Genomic DNA, 17144 nt, shown 5'->3' on the forward strand with positions numbered 1-17144 from the left:
TGTGGTCCAGGACCAGACACATTTTAGGTTTATTTTGTATGTGCGGTTTTGAGGGCTGTAACATTTTTCCCGTATGTCTCAGTCAACTAATTTTTGCGTCTTTTTTCGGGGACACATAGGGTTTTATTTTTATGTTATCTTTATTTTCGAATGTGTTTTAATTTTTTTTATATCTGGGAAAATATAAACAAAATAGGAGGGAAATTGTGTCTGGTTTTCAAATTTATTTTTTTTTAAATTTAATAACACAAAGTGTCACTGAAAAACTTTATAATATAGTTTTTCCTCTCCGTTACGGTAATTTTTATTTTGTATGGTGTCGTCGGGGGTGGGGCTATAACCTTTAATAACGGCGTTTTATTAGCGTATTATTTATTTATTTTTTATTATTATTTTATTTACATTTTTTTTAAAACTTTTTTATTATATTTTTATTTTATTTTTTTTCCAGATTGCGTCCCCATAAGGTAATAAGAGACCTTTGGGGACATCTGATCACCTTTTTTTTTGTACTGGAGGCTGATTTCTCCTATAACTGAGGCTGCTACATTTAACCTCAGATACAGGAGAAATCCAACTTCCTGCATGCTGTATATACAGCTTACTGAGCTGATCTGAGTCCTGTAGGACCCAGCAGCTCTGGTAAGACTCTGCTCCCGGTGGGTCACGTGTCCGCCGGGTCAGAGGGCAGCTGAATTATGGCTGCGTTCATAGCTGTGTATACAGCGCTCATTGAGCGCTGTATACACAGCGATCGAGAAGGCAGGGGAGGTAATAAATCTGCCCTGTCTTCTCTCTAGGAGCTCCGGCTGAAGTTACAGCCGGCTCCTAGTGAAAGCAGCTACACGATCTCGTGCAGCTGCTGTGTTCTGACTTGGACGTACAGGTACGTCCTGGCAGAACTAGGCAACCACTTCCCGGACGTATATAGTCTATGGGCGGTCCGGAAGTGGTTAAAAAAAATAAAATAAAGTTCTAAATCACCTCCCTTCCCTAGAATACATATAAAAGTAGAAAATTACTGTGAAACACATACACATTAGGAATCCCTGTGTCCGAAAATGCCCGGTCTACTAATATTTTTCCTGTACGGTGAACCTCAAAATCAAAAGTGCCAAACCGCCGGGGTTTTTTCACCGGTTTGCCTCTGATTTAAATAAAAAGTGATCTAAGCAATAGACATTCCCCACAACTCCCATATATTAAATACTAGCTTTTACCCGCGACTTCGTCTGCGGTGATTTGAGAATTGGGCGGACACAGACGTGTGAAACTGTAAAAGTGCTTTAAAAAGTTTGGTGGGCTAGCAAATGTGGTGTGATGTGTTGTATTGTGTATGTCGTGATACAGACAATGTGATGTGTTGTGTATGTCGTGATACAGACAATGTGATGTGTTGTGTATGTCGTGATACAGACAATGTGATGTGTTGTGTATGTCGTGATACAGACAATGTGATGTGTTGTGTATGTCGTGATACAGACAATGTGATGTGTTGTGTATGTCGTGATACAGACAATGTGATGTGTTGTGTATGTCGTGATACAGACAATGCGATGTGTTGTATTGTGTATGTCGTGATACAGACAATGTGATGTGTTGTATTGTGTATGTCATGATACAGACAATGTGATGTGTTGTATTGTGTCAGACAACGTGATGTGTTGTATTGTGTATGTCGTGATACAGACAATGTGATGTGTTATATAGTGGAAAGCTATATGTAAAATGTGAGTGAGTACAGTGAGGGCTACTCCTGAGGTGACAGTAAGGAGTGTGCAGGCAGGTTGAGGCAGGAAATGCCAGGCAGTGTGTGTAAGTCTATAGCTGGGGCTAGGAGTCCTGCTTTTGTGAGTCTCCTGCTAGGAAGCCATGTTGTTTAGTGGCACCAAAAGTAGCCTGTGTATTGTATATGTCGTGATACAGACAATGTGATGTGTTATATTGTGTCAGACAATGTGATGTGTTGTATTGTGTCAGACAATGTGATGTGTTGTATTGTGTATGTCGTGATACAGACAATGTGATGTGTTGTATTGTGTCAGACAATGTGATGTGTTGTATTGTGTATGTCGTGATACAGACAATGTGATGTGTTGTATTGTGTATGTCGTGATACAGACAATGTGATGTGTTGTATTGTGTCAGACAATGTGATGTGTTGTATTGTGTATGTCGTGATACAGACAATGTGATGTGTTGTATTGTGTATGTCGTGATACAGACAATGTGATGTGTTGTATTGTGTATGTCGTGATACAGACAATGTGATGTGTTGTATTGTGTATGTAGTGATACAGACAATGTGATGTGTTGTATTGTGTATGTAGTGATACAGACAATGTGATGTGTTGTATTGTGTATGTAGTGATACAGACAATGTGATGTGTTATATAGTGGAAATCTATATGTAAATGTGAGTGAGTAGAGTGAGGGCTACTCCTGAGGTGACAGTAAGGAGTGTGCAGGCAGGTTGAGGCAGGAAATGCCAGGCAGTGTGTGTGAGTCTATAGCTGGGGCTAGGAGTCCTGCTTTTGTGAGTCTCCTGCTAGGAAGCCATGTTGTTTAGTGGCACCAAAAGTAGCCTGTGACTCAATCCTAAGGGAAAACTATGTTTGTGGAAAATTGCACGCAAATCCGTCCAGGCGTTTTAGCGTGATTGAGGAACAAACATCCAAACTCACAAACATCCAAACACACAAACTTTCACATTTATAATATTAGTAGGATTTTACCATTTTGTCCTTCAAATTTTTTTCCCTATTTACCTCCTCTAAAACCTAGGTGCGTCTTATTGTCCAGTGCGTCGTATAGTCCGAAAAATATGGTAACCATTATAAGGCTGGGAACTCACGTAGCGTAAATGCCATGGCAAAAGTGAATTTGCAGTACCTGTAAAGTGGACGGGTTTCTGGCTAATCCCCAAAGACGGAAACCCTATCCTATTAAAAAGCGTTTACACCCCAAATCCTGCAGACACCATAGACTATAATGAGGTTCACCAGGTTTCTGACGGTTTTATATTGAAAACAGCAGAAATAAAAGTCGTCCTTGTAGGACTTTTCTCTCCGCCATTTTTAGCGAATATCTGCGGCAGCGGTTGATATGGAGACTCTAATGCAGATGTGAACCTAGCAGCTATCTTGTGCTTGTTTATAGCTCAGGCTAGAGAGTCAGCTCTGCAGCCTGTCTGGTATAGTCATTGCAGAGGACTTGTAGCTTCAGGATGGGGATGGTGTGACAACATTTTTCTCTTCCTCCCTGTCAGTAATGTATCAGTAGTAGCCAGCTTGTCCTGGACTCTATTTTATTATTATACGGGGTCTATTGTATTGTCTGCAGTTAACACAAGCTGATATCAAGCAGTAGTTTTTTTTTCTCTAGTAATGGTGCAGCCCGTCTCCCCCTCCACACATGGTACAGCCCGGATGGTGTAGTACAGATTCGCTCATTTCACTTCCTCTCTCTGCTGTGGTCCGGCAGCCGGCAGGTTGTGTGAGGGCGCTGAGGACTAGAGCACGTGGTGCGGACATGGCGGCTCACTCAAGCGTCAGACTGCTTCGGGGTCACATCCACGGCCGGCATGGGGCAGCGCCCATAGGTAAGGTGTGGTATGGGCAGTGACACTGTACTGTGCCTGTACAGTTACCACATGACCTCACTCGTCTATCTCATTTCTGACCTCTAGTCTTCTCTTCCTTGTCAGGCTGGCACTGCGGTGTATACACACTATAGACCTCCAGTACTGCCCTGGTGGGGCTAAGGAGGTTACAGGAACACCCCTTTTTAACTGACATAGGGAAAATGTATTACAGCTAGTATGTATGTGGTATTACAGCTAGTATGTATGTGGTATACAGCTAGTATGTGGTATACAGCTAGTATGTATGCGGTATCCAGCTAGTATGTATGCGGTATCCAGCTAGTGTGTATGCGGTATCCAGCTAGTATGTGTGTATGCGGTATCCAGCTAGTATGTGTGTATGCGGTATCCAGCTAGTATGTGTGTATGCGGTATCCAGCTAGTATGTGTGTATGCGGTATCCAGCTAGTATGTGTGTATGCGGTATCCAGCTAGTATGTGTGTATGCGGTATCCAGCTAGTATGTGTGTATGCGGTATCCAGCTAGTATGTGTGTATGCGGTATCCAGCTAGTATGTGTGTATGCGGTATCCAGCTAGTATGTGTGTATGCGGTATCCAGCTAGTATGTGTGTATGCGGTATCCAGCTAGTATGTGTGTATGCGGTATCCAGCTAGTATGTGTGTATGCGGTATCCAGCTAGTATGTGTGTATGCGGTATCCAGCTAGTATGTGTGTATGCGGTATCCAGCTAGTATGTGTGTATGCGGTATCCAGCTAGTATGTGTGTATGCGGTATCCAGCTAGTATGTGTGTATGCGGTATCCAGCTAGTATGTGTGTATGCGGTATCCAGCTAGTATGTGTGTATGCGGTATCCAGCTAGTATGTGTGTATGCGGTATCCAGCTAGTATGTGTGTATGCGGTATCCAGCTAGTATGTGTGTATGCGGTATCCAGCTAGTATGTGTGTATGCGGTATCCAGCTAGTATGTGTGTATGCGGTATCCAGCTAGTATGTGTGTATGCGGTATCCAGCTAGTATGTGTGTATGCGGTATCCAGCTAGTATGTGTGTATGCGGTATCCAGCTAGTATGTGTGTATGCGGTATCCAGCTAGTATGTGTGTATGCGGTATCCAGCTAGTATGTGTGTATGCGGTATCCAGCTAGTATGTGTGTATGCGGTATCCAGCTAGTATGTGTGTATGCGGTATCCAGCTAGTATGTGTGTATGGTAGTGTGTGTGCTGTGAGCAGTCCACTGTCCTCCAGCATGTGTTTGTACTGTAGTGCTATCACGTTGATGTCTACAGGACAGGGATGTAGTTCCTAGATTTTGCCACCACGGTCAGTGAACATTGTGGCTCAGACTATGTAAAAATGGCCAGTACTGGTATTTGGACCCCTGTAGATAAAATATTGATGGCCTATCCTAAGGAGATAGGCCATCAATATTAGGAACTGCATAACCCCCCTAAATAGGGTGTGTGATCATTGTCACACACAAAAAAAAGTGATCACTTGACCAACTAGTGCTGGCCCATTTGTCAAAGGGAAGCTGTTGCTGTGATAATCCTAGCCTATCTGCATGGATGCTGGGACCTATAAAGTTATGTGGGAAACGATTTTGGTGTAACTGTTCACTGAAATCTTTGCTCTTTGTGCTAAGGAGTGAAGGAGTCCAGTGGGCGGTCCTATCATGATTGACTGTTATCACTGTATACCCTAGTGATATAGGTGAGGCTGTTAGGACTGACCACCGGATTTAGGAAGAACTGAGAAATAATTAAGGTACAGGTTATACAGTCTTTTCTGAAAAAAGTGTATCAATCTTCTCAGCGTCTCCTGCTCAGTAACAGGTTTTCTTTTAGTCATAGTCTGTACATCAGCCCTACTGCTGTATGATCCTGGCTAAGCACCTATTGTTTTCACTGTACACGATAAATCATTCGGATGGATCCTTTGCCGGAAAATCCCTTTAATGTTGCACAAGAATGAACACTGCTACGTCTGGATGTTTAGGTTTTGTAAAGATAATCCTAATCTTACAAGTGATGTATAATAAGGATTTATGTTCATTCTTCTAGGTCAGTTTGCAGCACCGTGGTGAAAATGAAGTCTCATAACTGTAAGAAGAACAGCACACTGCTGGGTGATGCAACCAGAAATAATGGGTTAGTTACATATACTTGTAAGACGATACATTGTAGCACCCACAACAATGGCATTGCCCAGTTATTCGAACTCTTTGCATGTCAGGTATTGTGTAATGTTAGTTGCCTTTGTGTTGCCCTTTTGCTATACAAGTGGTGAATGTGGTGTCAGAAAAGGCAGAAATAAAACCCCATCATAGCCTGCCACACCTTGGGATGGTCTCCTTCTTGGGTGTATGGCTGTGCTGGAATAATCTTGAGTCCATGTGCTCTTGCATGGACAATGTTGGAAACCTTGTATAACCGCCCAACGCCTTGACTTGAGCTCAGCTCCTATTGACAGTGAAGGCGCCGTGCTGCTCTATAGCAGGTGGAGCAGTATTGTAGGACTCCATACAGAGGATCAGTCTGGGTGTAGGTTCCCTACCATACCATTCACAATTAGAGATGAGCGAACACTATTTGAAACAGCCGATTCGACTAGCACGCTCCCATAGAAATGAATGGACGTAGCTGGCACGCGGGGGGGGGGGGCACTTCCATTCATTTCTATGGGAGCATGCTATTCGAAACAGCTGTTTCAAATAGTGTTCTCTCATCTCTATTCACAATGTGAACTTTGGGACCTTTAATCTTGTGATTTGGGCTTCTAATGGTAGAACCCCCAGCGATCACATGCTTTATCCTTTTTCTTTTGGATAAGGTATTATGACAACCCTTTCAAAATTGTATTAAGTTTTCCTTCTTGTTTTTCCTGATTTCCAGGTCCCAGCCATGACCTCTCAGTTGAAGATCACCGTAGAGAGGCCGGTGAATAAGATAAAGAAATAAACGTAAGCTGAGTTTTTTTCTTTTTTTTTTATGTTCGGTTCATTAGATAATTTCAGAATTGAATAGTCTCATTATAAATTGTAACTCTTACCTTGTATTGATAACATTACACCGGACGTGGTGAGGTATTATAAGGCTGGGCTTTATAGTCCTCCCGACATGGTACAATTATGTTTCTGCTTTAGCCTAGTGTAAGGTAATGCTGAGCTTTATTGGTGTAATATAAGTTTTGGGTAGTGGAAGATGTCCTACTGGTTAAAGGTGTCTGTCTTCTGAATTTGCTACTTCCACTTTAGGAGCCTGTGGTCTTCAGGTTAAGAATTGTTACTTGCCTTTGTGTTACTCATTCATTTTATGAAATGATGAATGTGGCGTCAGACAAGGCATACAGTAATTTCTGAGCCTGTTGGTGCCCTGAAGTTGTTTCATGGCTACTGTGCAGCATGGAAACAGTTTGATTCGTCCGGTTCTCTTTGGGGGGGGGGGGGGGGTGTTCTTATTCATTTTCTTTGTCCAGCCAAATGCCTTTTATGGACCCGTGGGGATTCTGACAACGTGATGACTTTACTATAGTTAGCCAACCCCCATAGCACAGGTAAACTACCTGTGATATCAGAAAAGGAGGGGGAGGAGTGAGCACGGGAGCCTAACGTTGCCTCAGATCACATGACCCGAGGATCATGACATTGTCACGTCCATCATACGCATCCCAGGACCAGGTTAATGAATACATACTCCCTGGACACACTCATAGATTTATAAGCTTTTATCACCAATACCCAAGATAAGTGATAGATATGGCATTCTTGGGGTTTGACTGAGACCTGCTGTGATCACAGGCATAGGAAACCCAGAGTGAGGTTTGCACTGTAGCGGATGGCACCTTGATTTACCTGTTCATCATTGCATACCACAGACCTCCAGAGATTCCATGGTAGGTGCTAATTTGGTGTCAAGAGGTTAGAGAGAAACCACCTTTAAATGTTCCATGTCGCTCCAGGAGAAAACCTAATCCTGCTTGACAGTGGTGTAGAGATGGTATGTCTTGTGTAGTTCTCCAATCTGCTCCTTGCTCTACAGCAGGGGTAGGGAACGTACGGCTCTCCAGCTGTTGCAAAACTACAACTCCCGGCATGCAAACTTGCTCTGCTGTTCTGGGAACTCCCATGGAAGTGAATGGAGCATGATGGGAGTTGTAGTTTCACAGCAGCTGGAGAGCCGAAGGTTCCCTACCCCTGCTCTACAGTGTATGTTTGATCCAAGGTAGTTGGTAGGCCAAACTGACTACTTATCCATGGCTTGACTCTGACTCCTTCATAAGTGACTGATATCAAAGCAGGAAAGATCCCTTATAGTGTGTCCTGGCTGCCAGTGTAATACAAGTACAGCTGGAGTCCACCAAGAACAAGAGGGTCTCTCCATTCTGATCCTTATGTCCGGTTCCATGTAGGACAAGACACAAAGCAACTCCCTTAATTTTGCATAAGAATAAAGCATTGCTACATCTGAATGGTTAGAAGGGAAGTCAGTTTTGTAAGGTAATCCTGATTTTTCAGGTTATAATAAGGATCAATGTTGTTTCTTCTAGAGTTCTGGAAACGACTCTTATTGTTTTGAAAGAAGAATCTCGCACTGTTCCGTAAGGACGCCAACATAAATAGGTTAGTTATTTATTCTTGTACGACACTACGTTGTAGCACCCACCCATTGTTGCCCAGTTATTTGAACTCTTTGCATGTCAGATATTATGTAATGCCGATTGCCTTTGTGTTGCCCATTTGCTAAACAAGTGGTGAATGTGGTGTCAGAAAAGGCAGAAATAAAACTCCATCATGGCCTGCCACACCTTGGGATGGTCTCCTTCTTGGGTGTATGGCTGTGCTGGAATAATCTAGAGTCCATATGTGCTTGTGCATTATTTTGTGTATATGAAGAGAGAGTGCACATATATGATCACAGCTCTGTTCATCAATACGATTGACACATTTCAGTGACTAGTTGGATCCCCAGTGATCACACAGTCTACTCTGCAAGTTAGGGCTTGTTCACACGGGGGGGGGATTTTGGTGCTGAATCCATGTCATAATCCGCCCCCTCACAATAGCGGTCTGTGTAGCAGGCCTCAAAATACTTGATTTGTTTTTGTTTGTTTTTTCTAGATTGGAAATCTACTTGACCATCTTAACAAGAATGTCTGAAGCAGAGCTCTTCATTATTTGATTTATACTATAACAAAGATGTTGACTAACTTTATATTGTATTTATAATGGGTAATAATTTGCTATTAAAACAAGTTTTACTCCATTCTGTGTGAAGCAAGTTGTCATGGTATTAAATGTTGAATACAAAGGTAATATTTAAGCCACACAGTACCTCAGTGCATTCAGTGAGATTTTATCAAGTCTGAAAAACTCTGCAAAGTAACTTGTGCTGTGGGTTTTGATCCTGCAGCAGGTCATTTCCTTGCTATGAGTTTGGTAAAGTTTCAACCAGGCCCCGCTGGGTTACACCAAACTACTACTTGCTTTGGGATGATGCCTGGAGTGGACCAGTTACTTGTGGCCTCAGCCTGAAGATGCATTGTACTAATTATCTTAAATGAGTTGTTAAATCCACCTCGTCTGGCAGATTCTTCATCTTGAACCAGGTGTTCCTGCCACAGGGTCATGTGACCAGAATCTGGCCCCAACCTCTCGTCTCACACATAATATAGTCAGCCAGCCCCAATGGTACAGGGAAACTACCTGACATGTGGATGGAGGGCTGAGTGACCCAGTCCCAATCACTTGACCTAGGGGGATCTATCGTGAAAATCCACCTGATGAATTACAGTATACAGCAGAGCCACTACTCTATTCCTGTATGTCCAGCCCAGCTAAATCTACCAAAAGATATGAATTCAGAGTTTTTTGACTAGACTTTTTTATTCTTAAATACTTTTGGAATTTAATACTGCAAGAATAAAATAAATTCAAAATTCTCAAAATAAAAAAACAAATTTACAAATAATGTTTCACTTGGTATACAAGCATCTATAGGCCAAATGCCCTTGTAGCAACTAAAATCTAAGATTGTGCCAAACAAGTATGTTGAACGTCAAATGCTTATAAACTCGGGCAGCTAGAAATGATTGGCTTTTGTCGTCACAGACCACATAAAAAGTGTAGACGGGGTTTGTAACAATGGCATTGGAGCAGAATCTTTCATGTGGTGGTCACTGTAACATTGGCGGCTGATGTATGAGACACTAGTGGTCTTGGTAGAACAGTCTTTAACACCTTTCTATATCATGTGGCCACAACAGTCGCAGGTAGTAACTTTGCGATTAATGAGCACTCTGGTGTTGGCTCCAGCAATAAGACACTCCATTTAGTCCGTCATGGAAACCACTTATGGGGGTTCTTGGTCCACAGATCATCTAAGAGCAAACATCTTCCACTAGTGTCAGGTTTCAGAGGTGAGGCGTGAGGTCTGTACTGTCTTTATCGTCTTTACACTTTGCTTTATGTCCTTGCCATGAGAAACACCGGCTTCATTCAGACTATCTTTAGACCCATTCCGTCTCTGAAATTAGAGAGAATACAATGGAAAAAGCCATAACTTTATTCGAGGGCTTTATTATGGAACAATTTTTACTTTAGAATTGTCAAATACTATTCTGTACAATGTACTGGAAAGCTAAGTAGCAGAGAACCTATGGCAACATGGTTAAACCCAACAACTGCTGTAATAGTATGGCGGAAGGGTGTCAGAAAGGGGGTTAGACAGTTTCTATGGCCATTGTAGTAGAGACAGTCTGTCTTGATTGGTTGGTGAATGGAAACAACCATGAATGCCAGAACTTTCTATGGTCACAATTAAAGCCATTATTTCCTTATTGTGGCCAGGCTACCACTTTGTGTATGTTGTGTCTCTGCATGATAACCTGTCTGTAATATGAAAGTTTTTACGTTTATGGTTGTATCGATTGGCAACCAATCAAAACAAGGCTCACCATAAAAAATTCTTTTAATTGTCTAGAAATTTAAAAATGATTATGAATAAAAGCCTTTAAGTAAATGAAAAACCGTCAATTTACCATTATAACATTTTATTTACTAACCTGTGAAGCGGGTCCAGTGGTACAATGTATATCTGAGGCTCGTGTAACAGTCAATGGAGGCACAAGATCAGTTTTTGCACTATTGATAAAAAAAAAAAAAAAAAAAAAAATAGTTGAATGAAAACCGGATATATTAAGCAGATGTTAAAAGGGTTGTCCAAGATTTGGAGCAACCTGTGGAGCTATTGCGGCAGAGGTGTTGAGAAAAATAACGTCACTGATGCCTTTTCCGGCTCATGCTGGGGCCACATTGCCAGAAGCCATGACTTATGAGATCAATCTGTGTCCTTAGTGGTTCTGGAGATGGCCAGTGACAATACTCACATATGTTACCAGTGACTGCAAAAATGCATTAAATACACTTGTGTTTTTGTTTTTTGTATTTTTGCTATTTTCTGTAGCATTTCTGCAGGTAAAATTAACATACTGCATGTTCTGCAGGGTTTGTTTTTTTTTTTCCTGCAAAGTGTGCATTAGGTTACATAGAATCTGATTCACTTTGCTAGGACTGTAAGATGTTGAATATTTTTTGAATGCACTTCCAAAGTAGCTTAAATTGCTGTTTCCACAATGTGTCAACTTTCTCCTTTTTAACAATGTTTCTAAAATTGTGCAAAATGTATTTATTTGTAAAGCACCATTAATTCCATGGTGCTATACAGGTGAGGGTTTATATACATATACAATACTAATGCCACAGTGGGGTAGAGGGCTCTGCCCACAAGGGCTTACAATCTATGAGGGGAGAGGCTGTTTGGATGGCAGTGCGGTGACAGTGTTATTGGAGGTTGTAGACCTTCCTGAATAGACGAGTCTTCAGGGCTGTCTTGAATCCTGTGATTGTGGGGATCAGTCTTATGTGTCTTGGTAAGGAGTTCCAGAGTATGGGGAATGCACACGAGAAATCTTGGAGACAGTGGTGGGAAGAGCGGAGTAGGTGGTCAGTGGAGGAGGCAGGTAGTGGGAGATTAGGGGACAGGTTGTGGATGGCTTTGTATGTCAGCGTTAGTAACTTGAACTCTATTTGCTGGGCAATGGGTAGCCAGTGAAGGGACTGGCAGAGGGGAGCGGCCAATGAAGAATGGAGGGAGAGGACTATTAAGCAAGCACCATAGTTTAAGGTGGACTGGAGGGGGGGGGTGAGAATATTTGCTGGAAGGCCATGAAGAAAGGTGTTACAGTAATCTAAGTGGGAGATAATGAGGACTAGCATCTTTGTGGTTTCTGAGGTGAGGAAGGAGCAAATTCGATGATCTTGAGTTGGATGTAGTAGGAGGTGTTGAGGGTTGGGCTTTGCAGCTTGAAAAATGTATCATGCAACATACACAAAACTTAATAGTAAATAACTACTTCACAGCTGTCCTATACTTTTTGATCTATTTTTTTTCATCATTTTATGTGCTGGTCACTGTTATATTGTGATTTTTGTGACAATAATATTGCTGTTTTCAGAGCTTACTTGACTTCAGACAGAACTGATCTTTCACCGTCCGAACACTGAGATCTCCTATACTGGCGGAAGCTTCGGGGGGAGTGAGAATGTCTGATACGTATAGGATCCCCTTGAGTCCTAGACAAACAGAAAAAGATAACACTTATAATACAATCATAGTAATTTAGTTTGTATGGGGTATGACTGCGTATAATATACTGTAAATTCAGGCATATTTGCACAGTGAAGTGCTATTCCCATCTTGGCAACTTATCCACAGATCTGATGATCTGACTTTTGGGGCCCGCATAAATCACAAGAAAAGATATGTTTTCCCTCCCTGTTCCGCCGTGGCCTTTTCCCACAGTGTTTCTTTTGCTGCTGCTTAATATGTGGGGCCTTAGCCTAAATGATGGACCAACCCTAAATTCACAAGTGTAAGTTTTCTTGCAGGTTTTTTTTGTGTATTCATAAGGAAGGAAAAGGCTTAATGCTTACACCTTTCTTCCTTTCTTTATCTGGCTAAAATCTGCAACAAGAACTGCATGTGTGAATTCAATCTAAGGCCTCATACACTTGACCATATTTTTGGTCAGTATTCTATTGTTTACTTTTAACAGATAATTTCTGTATAAGGCACCATGCACATGGCTGCAATTTTATCCGCAATCACATATAACAGTTTGGGCCCATACACACAGCCTTTAAAAGCTGCAAATACTGGAGCAAATCCTGTACCTACTGCATTTGCAACTCAGCCCATTCAATTAAATGGATGGGTTAGAGAAAATCGTGCTGCTTTCACTGACCCGCAGACTGCACATGATCGTGTACGTGGAGCCTTATTCTTGTAAATGATAACTACCTGCAGTCAGTCATTTCAGATATACTGGAGCAATACAAGATACATGGAAGGGAATTCATCAAAACATCTGTGCCAGAAAACTGGTAATGATAATATGGTACATCTTTCTTGTGTCAAAGATGCAACATGTCCCCCATTCAATCATTCGCACGTTCATGTCACCTCCACCTCAAAAACATCTCCAGAATACGCCCTTTCCTTACCAGAGATACACTAAAGACACTTATTGTCTCTCTGATTCATTCTCGCCTTGACTACTGTAACTCCTTACTAATCGGTCTTCCCCTCACTAAACTCTCCCCTCTACAATCTATTCTGAATGCAGCAGCCAGGCTCATCTATCAGGCTAGACGCTACAGCGATGCCTCTGGTCTGTGCCGGTCACTACATTGGCTGCCTATTCATTATAGAATAAAATATAAAGTTATCATTCTCATCCACAAGGCTCTCCATAATGCTGCACCTCCATACATTTCCTCCCTCATCTCTGTCTACCGCCCAACCCGTGCTCTCCATTCACTCAATGACCTAACACTTACATCTTCTATTATCAGAACCTCCCACTCTCGTATACAAGACTTCTCCCGATCTGCATCACTTCTCTGGAATGCTCTTCCCCGGACAATCAGATTAACTTCCAATTTCTACAGCTTCAAGCACAAACTAAAGACGCATCTTTTCAGACAGGCCTATCCCAATACCTAATGTAAACCCTTCTGTACCGCAATCAGGCTAACTTTATATGTCCAAGCTCCATCCACATGTTAAAGGACACGAGTGGTAACTGCTCATACAGTTTTATGTTTGTGTAATGACAGTTACCTCTATTACAGAATTATCTGACCACTGTATAAGCAATACCGCCCCTGCTACCTCTTGTCACCCCCTCTACCTCAGATTGTAAGCTCTTGTGAGCAGGGCCCTCAGTCCCTTTGTGGGAAGTGACTATTTCTCAGGTATGCCTTGTGTCTATCAGTCCTTTATTAAAAATGACATACAAAATGCTAGTTTTTCTGTAAATCTACAAAAGTGACATACATAACAAAGGTGTATTGTTTATCACTGTAATGTGCTCCGTAAGGCAGTAGTAGCAGTTCAATATGCTTGGGGGAGGTGATTGACTATCTTTAAATTGTCAGTGTGTCAATATCTCCCTATAAAATAAGGGGAATATTTTTCATGTGCTTTGTATAGTTTCATACACAGAAACAGAGACTTGCTCTTGCAGTGTTGCTTTAATCGTCTTCAGCTAGCAGGGTGGGTGCATGTAAGGTTAATTCACTTACTCTATCTTCATGTACGGAATTTCCTTTAATTGTTCTTCGGATAAGCCTGAGGGGTCGACCAGTTCCTTCCTGCAAATGAACAATTTACAGATCTGAATATTCATGTAATTACATATAAACATGGCTGGTAATTGCAACTGTAATGAAATCGTTTCAGATTTAGATGGGAATTGATAGATTTTGCCATACTTATTAAACATTAGCAACCACTTTAGAAATATTTTCGGATGGAATTGCTAGCTACGTTTACTGTCCTCCAAATGCAGTGCACTTATAAGGGAGTCAATAGTGTAGCTCAATACCAAGACTTTCATAGGATCTGCTGGAAACAGCGGTTGTATCTCCAGAAATATATCAATTATTATGTTCTATTATTACCACAAATGCCTCTCTCTACTAAATGTTATCACATTCGCACTGGACCTGCTGGTTTAATGGGTATAAACAGAAAACAAAGTTTCAAGTAGATGAAGCGTGAAATGTAAGGAAGAGTAAGAAAAGTGGTTTTAGTGTTATCGTCAATCCAGAGGGTATTAGCTAACATGCTGATTAGTGGGGGTCCGAAAACTGGAACCTCTATGAACAATGAAGAGAATCCCCGCCCGAATGGACCAGCAGGCCAAACATGCACAACATTGCTATATACACTGTCTATGGAAGTCAAATACAGTGCTCAGCTGTCTCTGGCATAGGGATAGGGCATGACATTAAAACTTGGGACCACCCCTTTACTCCATTATTATTGATAATAATTTTAGTTATATTGCACCAATATATTCTGCAGCACTTTACAAATTAGAGGGTCCATTAGCAGACAATATCAGACATCACTGCGTGACAAATAAAGGGAGTCTGTCTGAAAATTGACACTAATCTACTCACAGCACCTTATAGGGCTTCTGAAGATGGTTGTCAAATAAGTCTGTGTGATATTTGACTTTGCGCCGTTCCTGAGAATTTTGGCATTTTATAGTTATACTAATGAGTTGGAAAGGGCTTTAAGGGTGTTTACCCTACACCGCATACAGAAGCCCACATTGCAAAGTAAATGACCCTAGGAAAAGGGCTTTAGGGGCAAATCCCTTTTCCAAGGGCATTTTTTGAGTAGTTTGGCAAGTGCAGTACTGAATCTACTATGCGTTGCTGCACGACGTTTTCCTCCACCCAGAATCCCTGAACTCGGGCATCAGAGTGGGGCACCATTGTACGGGCTTGGATGGAGGATGGCATCAGTGGGCATGCCCAGTAAAGTATTGCACTTGCCAACCCCCTTAAAAAGGGCTTTGAACAACAAGGCAGGGAGAAAATCACCATGGTGGCTCAGTGGTTAGCACTTGCAGCGCTGGAGTCCTAGGTTCGAATCCAGCTAAGGACAACATCGGCAAGGAGTTTGTATGTTCTGCCTATGTTTACGTGGGTTTCTTCCAGGTACTCCTATTTCCTTCTGCACTCCAAAAAACATACTGATAGGGAATTTAGATTGTGGATATGTTTGTACTTGAGTATCCATTCACACCATTATTTTTATCATGAGGCATTTATAGTATTAGATAAATACACATTCATCCTTCAGAAACAGAAGAGTAACTAGTGAAATCTTACTGAATGTGTTTCCACAATTCTTCTTTTGCTTGGACATCTGGACTTCTCCTGACAAAAACAAGACAAAACCAATCAATACACGGTAGGTGCGGTATACTGGCTAATGGATGATATTTTGCTAAATATATACTCATATGTGTTATTAGCCATACCGTATATACTCGAGTATAAGCCGAATTTTTCAGCACACTTTTTGTGCTGAAAAATCCCCCCTCGGCTTATACTCAAGTCAAGCACAAAAAAAAATATTTTTATTTTTTTTTTTTTTGGAGGGGGGTCTATGACCATCCGCAATGGTAATGTATAGAATCTCCCATAAAATAGTGGGGGAAAAAAAGCTTTAAAAAATATAATAAAAAATAAACTAAATAAAAGTTCTAAATCACTCCTTTCCCTAGAATACATAGAAAAGTAGGAAATTACTGTGAAACACATACACATTAGTGCCCGGTCTACTGAATACAGGGTATCTGCAGTACTCCTGTTCCATCGGGAAGGGGTTAATAGGAGCACTGCAGATACCCTATATTCAGCCAGGCTGAATTCCAAACGGGGGGGGGAAAAAACCCAGTCCTCAAGCTCAGGGAAGGGGCAGACAGACAACCAAAACACCCTCTCCCCTTCCCCAGCAACTACTGCATCCAAAAACTCTGACCATTTTAATTTCTGAAATTTTCCAGTAGCTGCTGCATTTCCCCCCTAGGCTTACACTCGAGTCAATAAGTTTTCCCAGTTTTTTGTGGTAAAATTAGGAGCGTCGGCTTCTATTCGGGTCGGCTTATACTCGAGTATTTACGGTACATGATAGAAGTTTCTTTTGCGCAGCAATGGACACTTCTACTATCTACCTGGTTATCACCTGAGTCATCTGATCGGGCTGTCTGTGTCAATTTACTTTAGAAGCTTGTCTGACTTGGGCAGTGTAAAACACAGGAAAGAAATGTGTTTCACCTGTGATAACCAATAGTTGCGAGACCACAGAAATTCATAGAGAAATATTGTACATGTGGACCACCTTAGGGACAAAAACGTCTCCCATAGAGAATACATTAAACACATTACAGACAATACAATACGGGGCCACACGGTGGCTCAGTGGTTAGCACTGCAGCCTTGCAGAGCTGGAGTCCTTGGTTCGAATCCCGCCAAGGGCAAAAAAACCATCTGCAAGGAGTTTGTATGTTCTCCCCGTGTTTGCATGGATTTCCATCCCATACTCCAAAGACATACTGATAGGGAAAAATGTACATTGTGAGCTCTACGTGGGCTCACAATCTACATTAAAAAAAA

The 17144-nt window shown here is 41.7% G+C and overlaps 1 protein-coding gene, 1 long non-coding RNA gene and 3 other non-coding genes across 5 annotated transcripts in view; 4 read left to right on the forward strand and 1 right to left on the reverse strand.

Moving 5' to 3' along the window:
- The first annotated feature begins 3479 nt into the window (after positions 1-3479).
- Positions 3480-9498, forward strand: LOC142201820 (uncharacterized). The gene is made up of 5 exons (XR_012715714.1): positions 3480-3601; positions 5671-5757; positions 6502-6569; positions 8156-8228; positions 8727-9498. It is a non-coding gene; the product is annotated as an uncharacterized LOC142201820 (long non-coding RNA).
- LOC142190959 (small nucleolar RNA SNORA13) lies at positions 5861-5992 on the forward strand. The gene has a single exon (XR_012714596.1). It is a non-coding gene; the product is annotated as a small nucleolar RNA SNORA13 (small nucleolar RNA).
- On the forward strand, positions 6897-7022 carry LOC142190961 (small nucleolar RNA SNORA13). Its single transcript, XR_012714598.1, has one exon. It is a non-coding gene; the product is annotated as a small nucleolar RNA SNORA13 (small nucleolar RNA).
- LOC142190960 (small nucleolar RNA SNORA13) lies at positions 8328-8460 on the forward strand. The gene has a single exon (XR_012714597.1). It is a non-coding gene; the product is annotated as a small nucleolar RNA SNORA13 (small nucleolar RNA).
- A 19-nt stretch (positions 9499-9517) lies between the features above and the next one.
- Positions 9518-17144, reverse strand: part of EPB41L4A (erythrocyte membrane protein band 4.1 like 4A) — a 181443-nt gene continuing 173816 nt past the window's right edge. Inside the window, exons 19-23 of the mRNA XM_075272249.1 lie at positions 15855-15902; positions 14253-14321; positions 12129-12239; positions 10670-10748; positions 9518-10131 (exon numbers count right to left, since the gene is read on the reverse strand). Coding sequence (XP_075128350.1) covers positions 10012-10131; positions 10670-10748; positions 12129-12239; positions 14253-14321; positions 15855-15902 — 427 coding nt within the window. The 3' untranslated portion in view covers positions 9518-10011. The remainder of the gene's footprint in view (positions 10132-10669; positions 10749-12128; positions 12240-14252; positions 14322-15854; positions 15903-17144) is intronic.

Source organism: Leptodactylus fuscus, chromosome 1, assembly GCF_031893055.1.
Source record: "Leptodactylus fuscus isolate aLepFus1 chromosome 1, aLepFus1.hap2, whole genome shotgun sequence".
NCBI classification, from domain to species: domain Eukaryota; kingdom Metazoa; phylum Chordata; class Amphibia; order Anura; family Leptodactylidae; genus Leptodactylus; species Leptodactylus fuscus.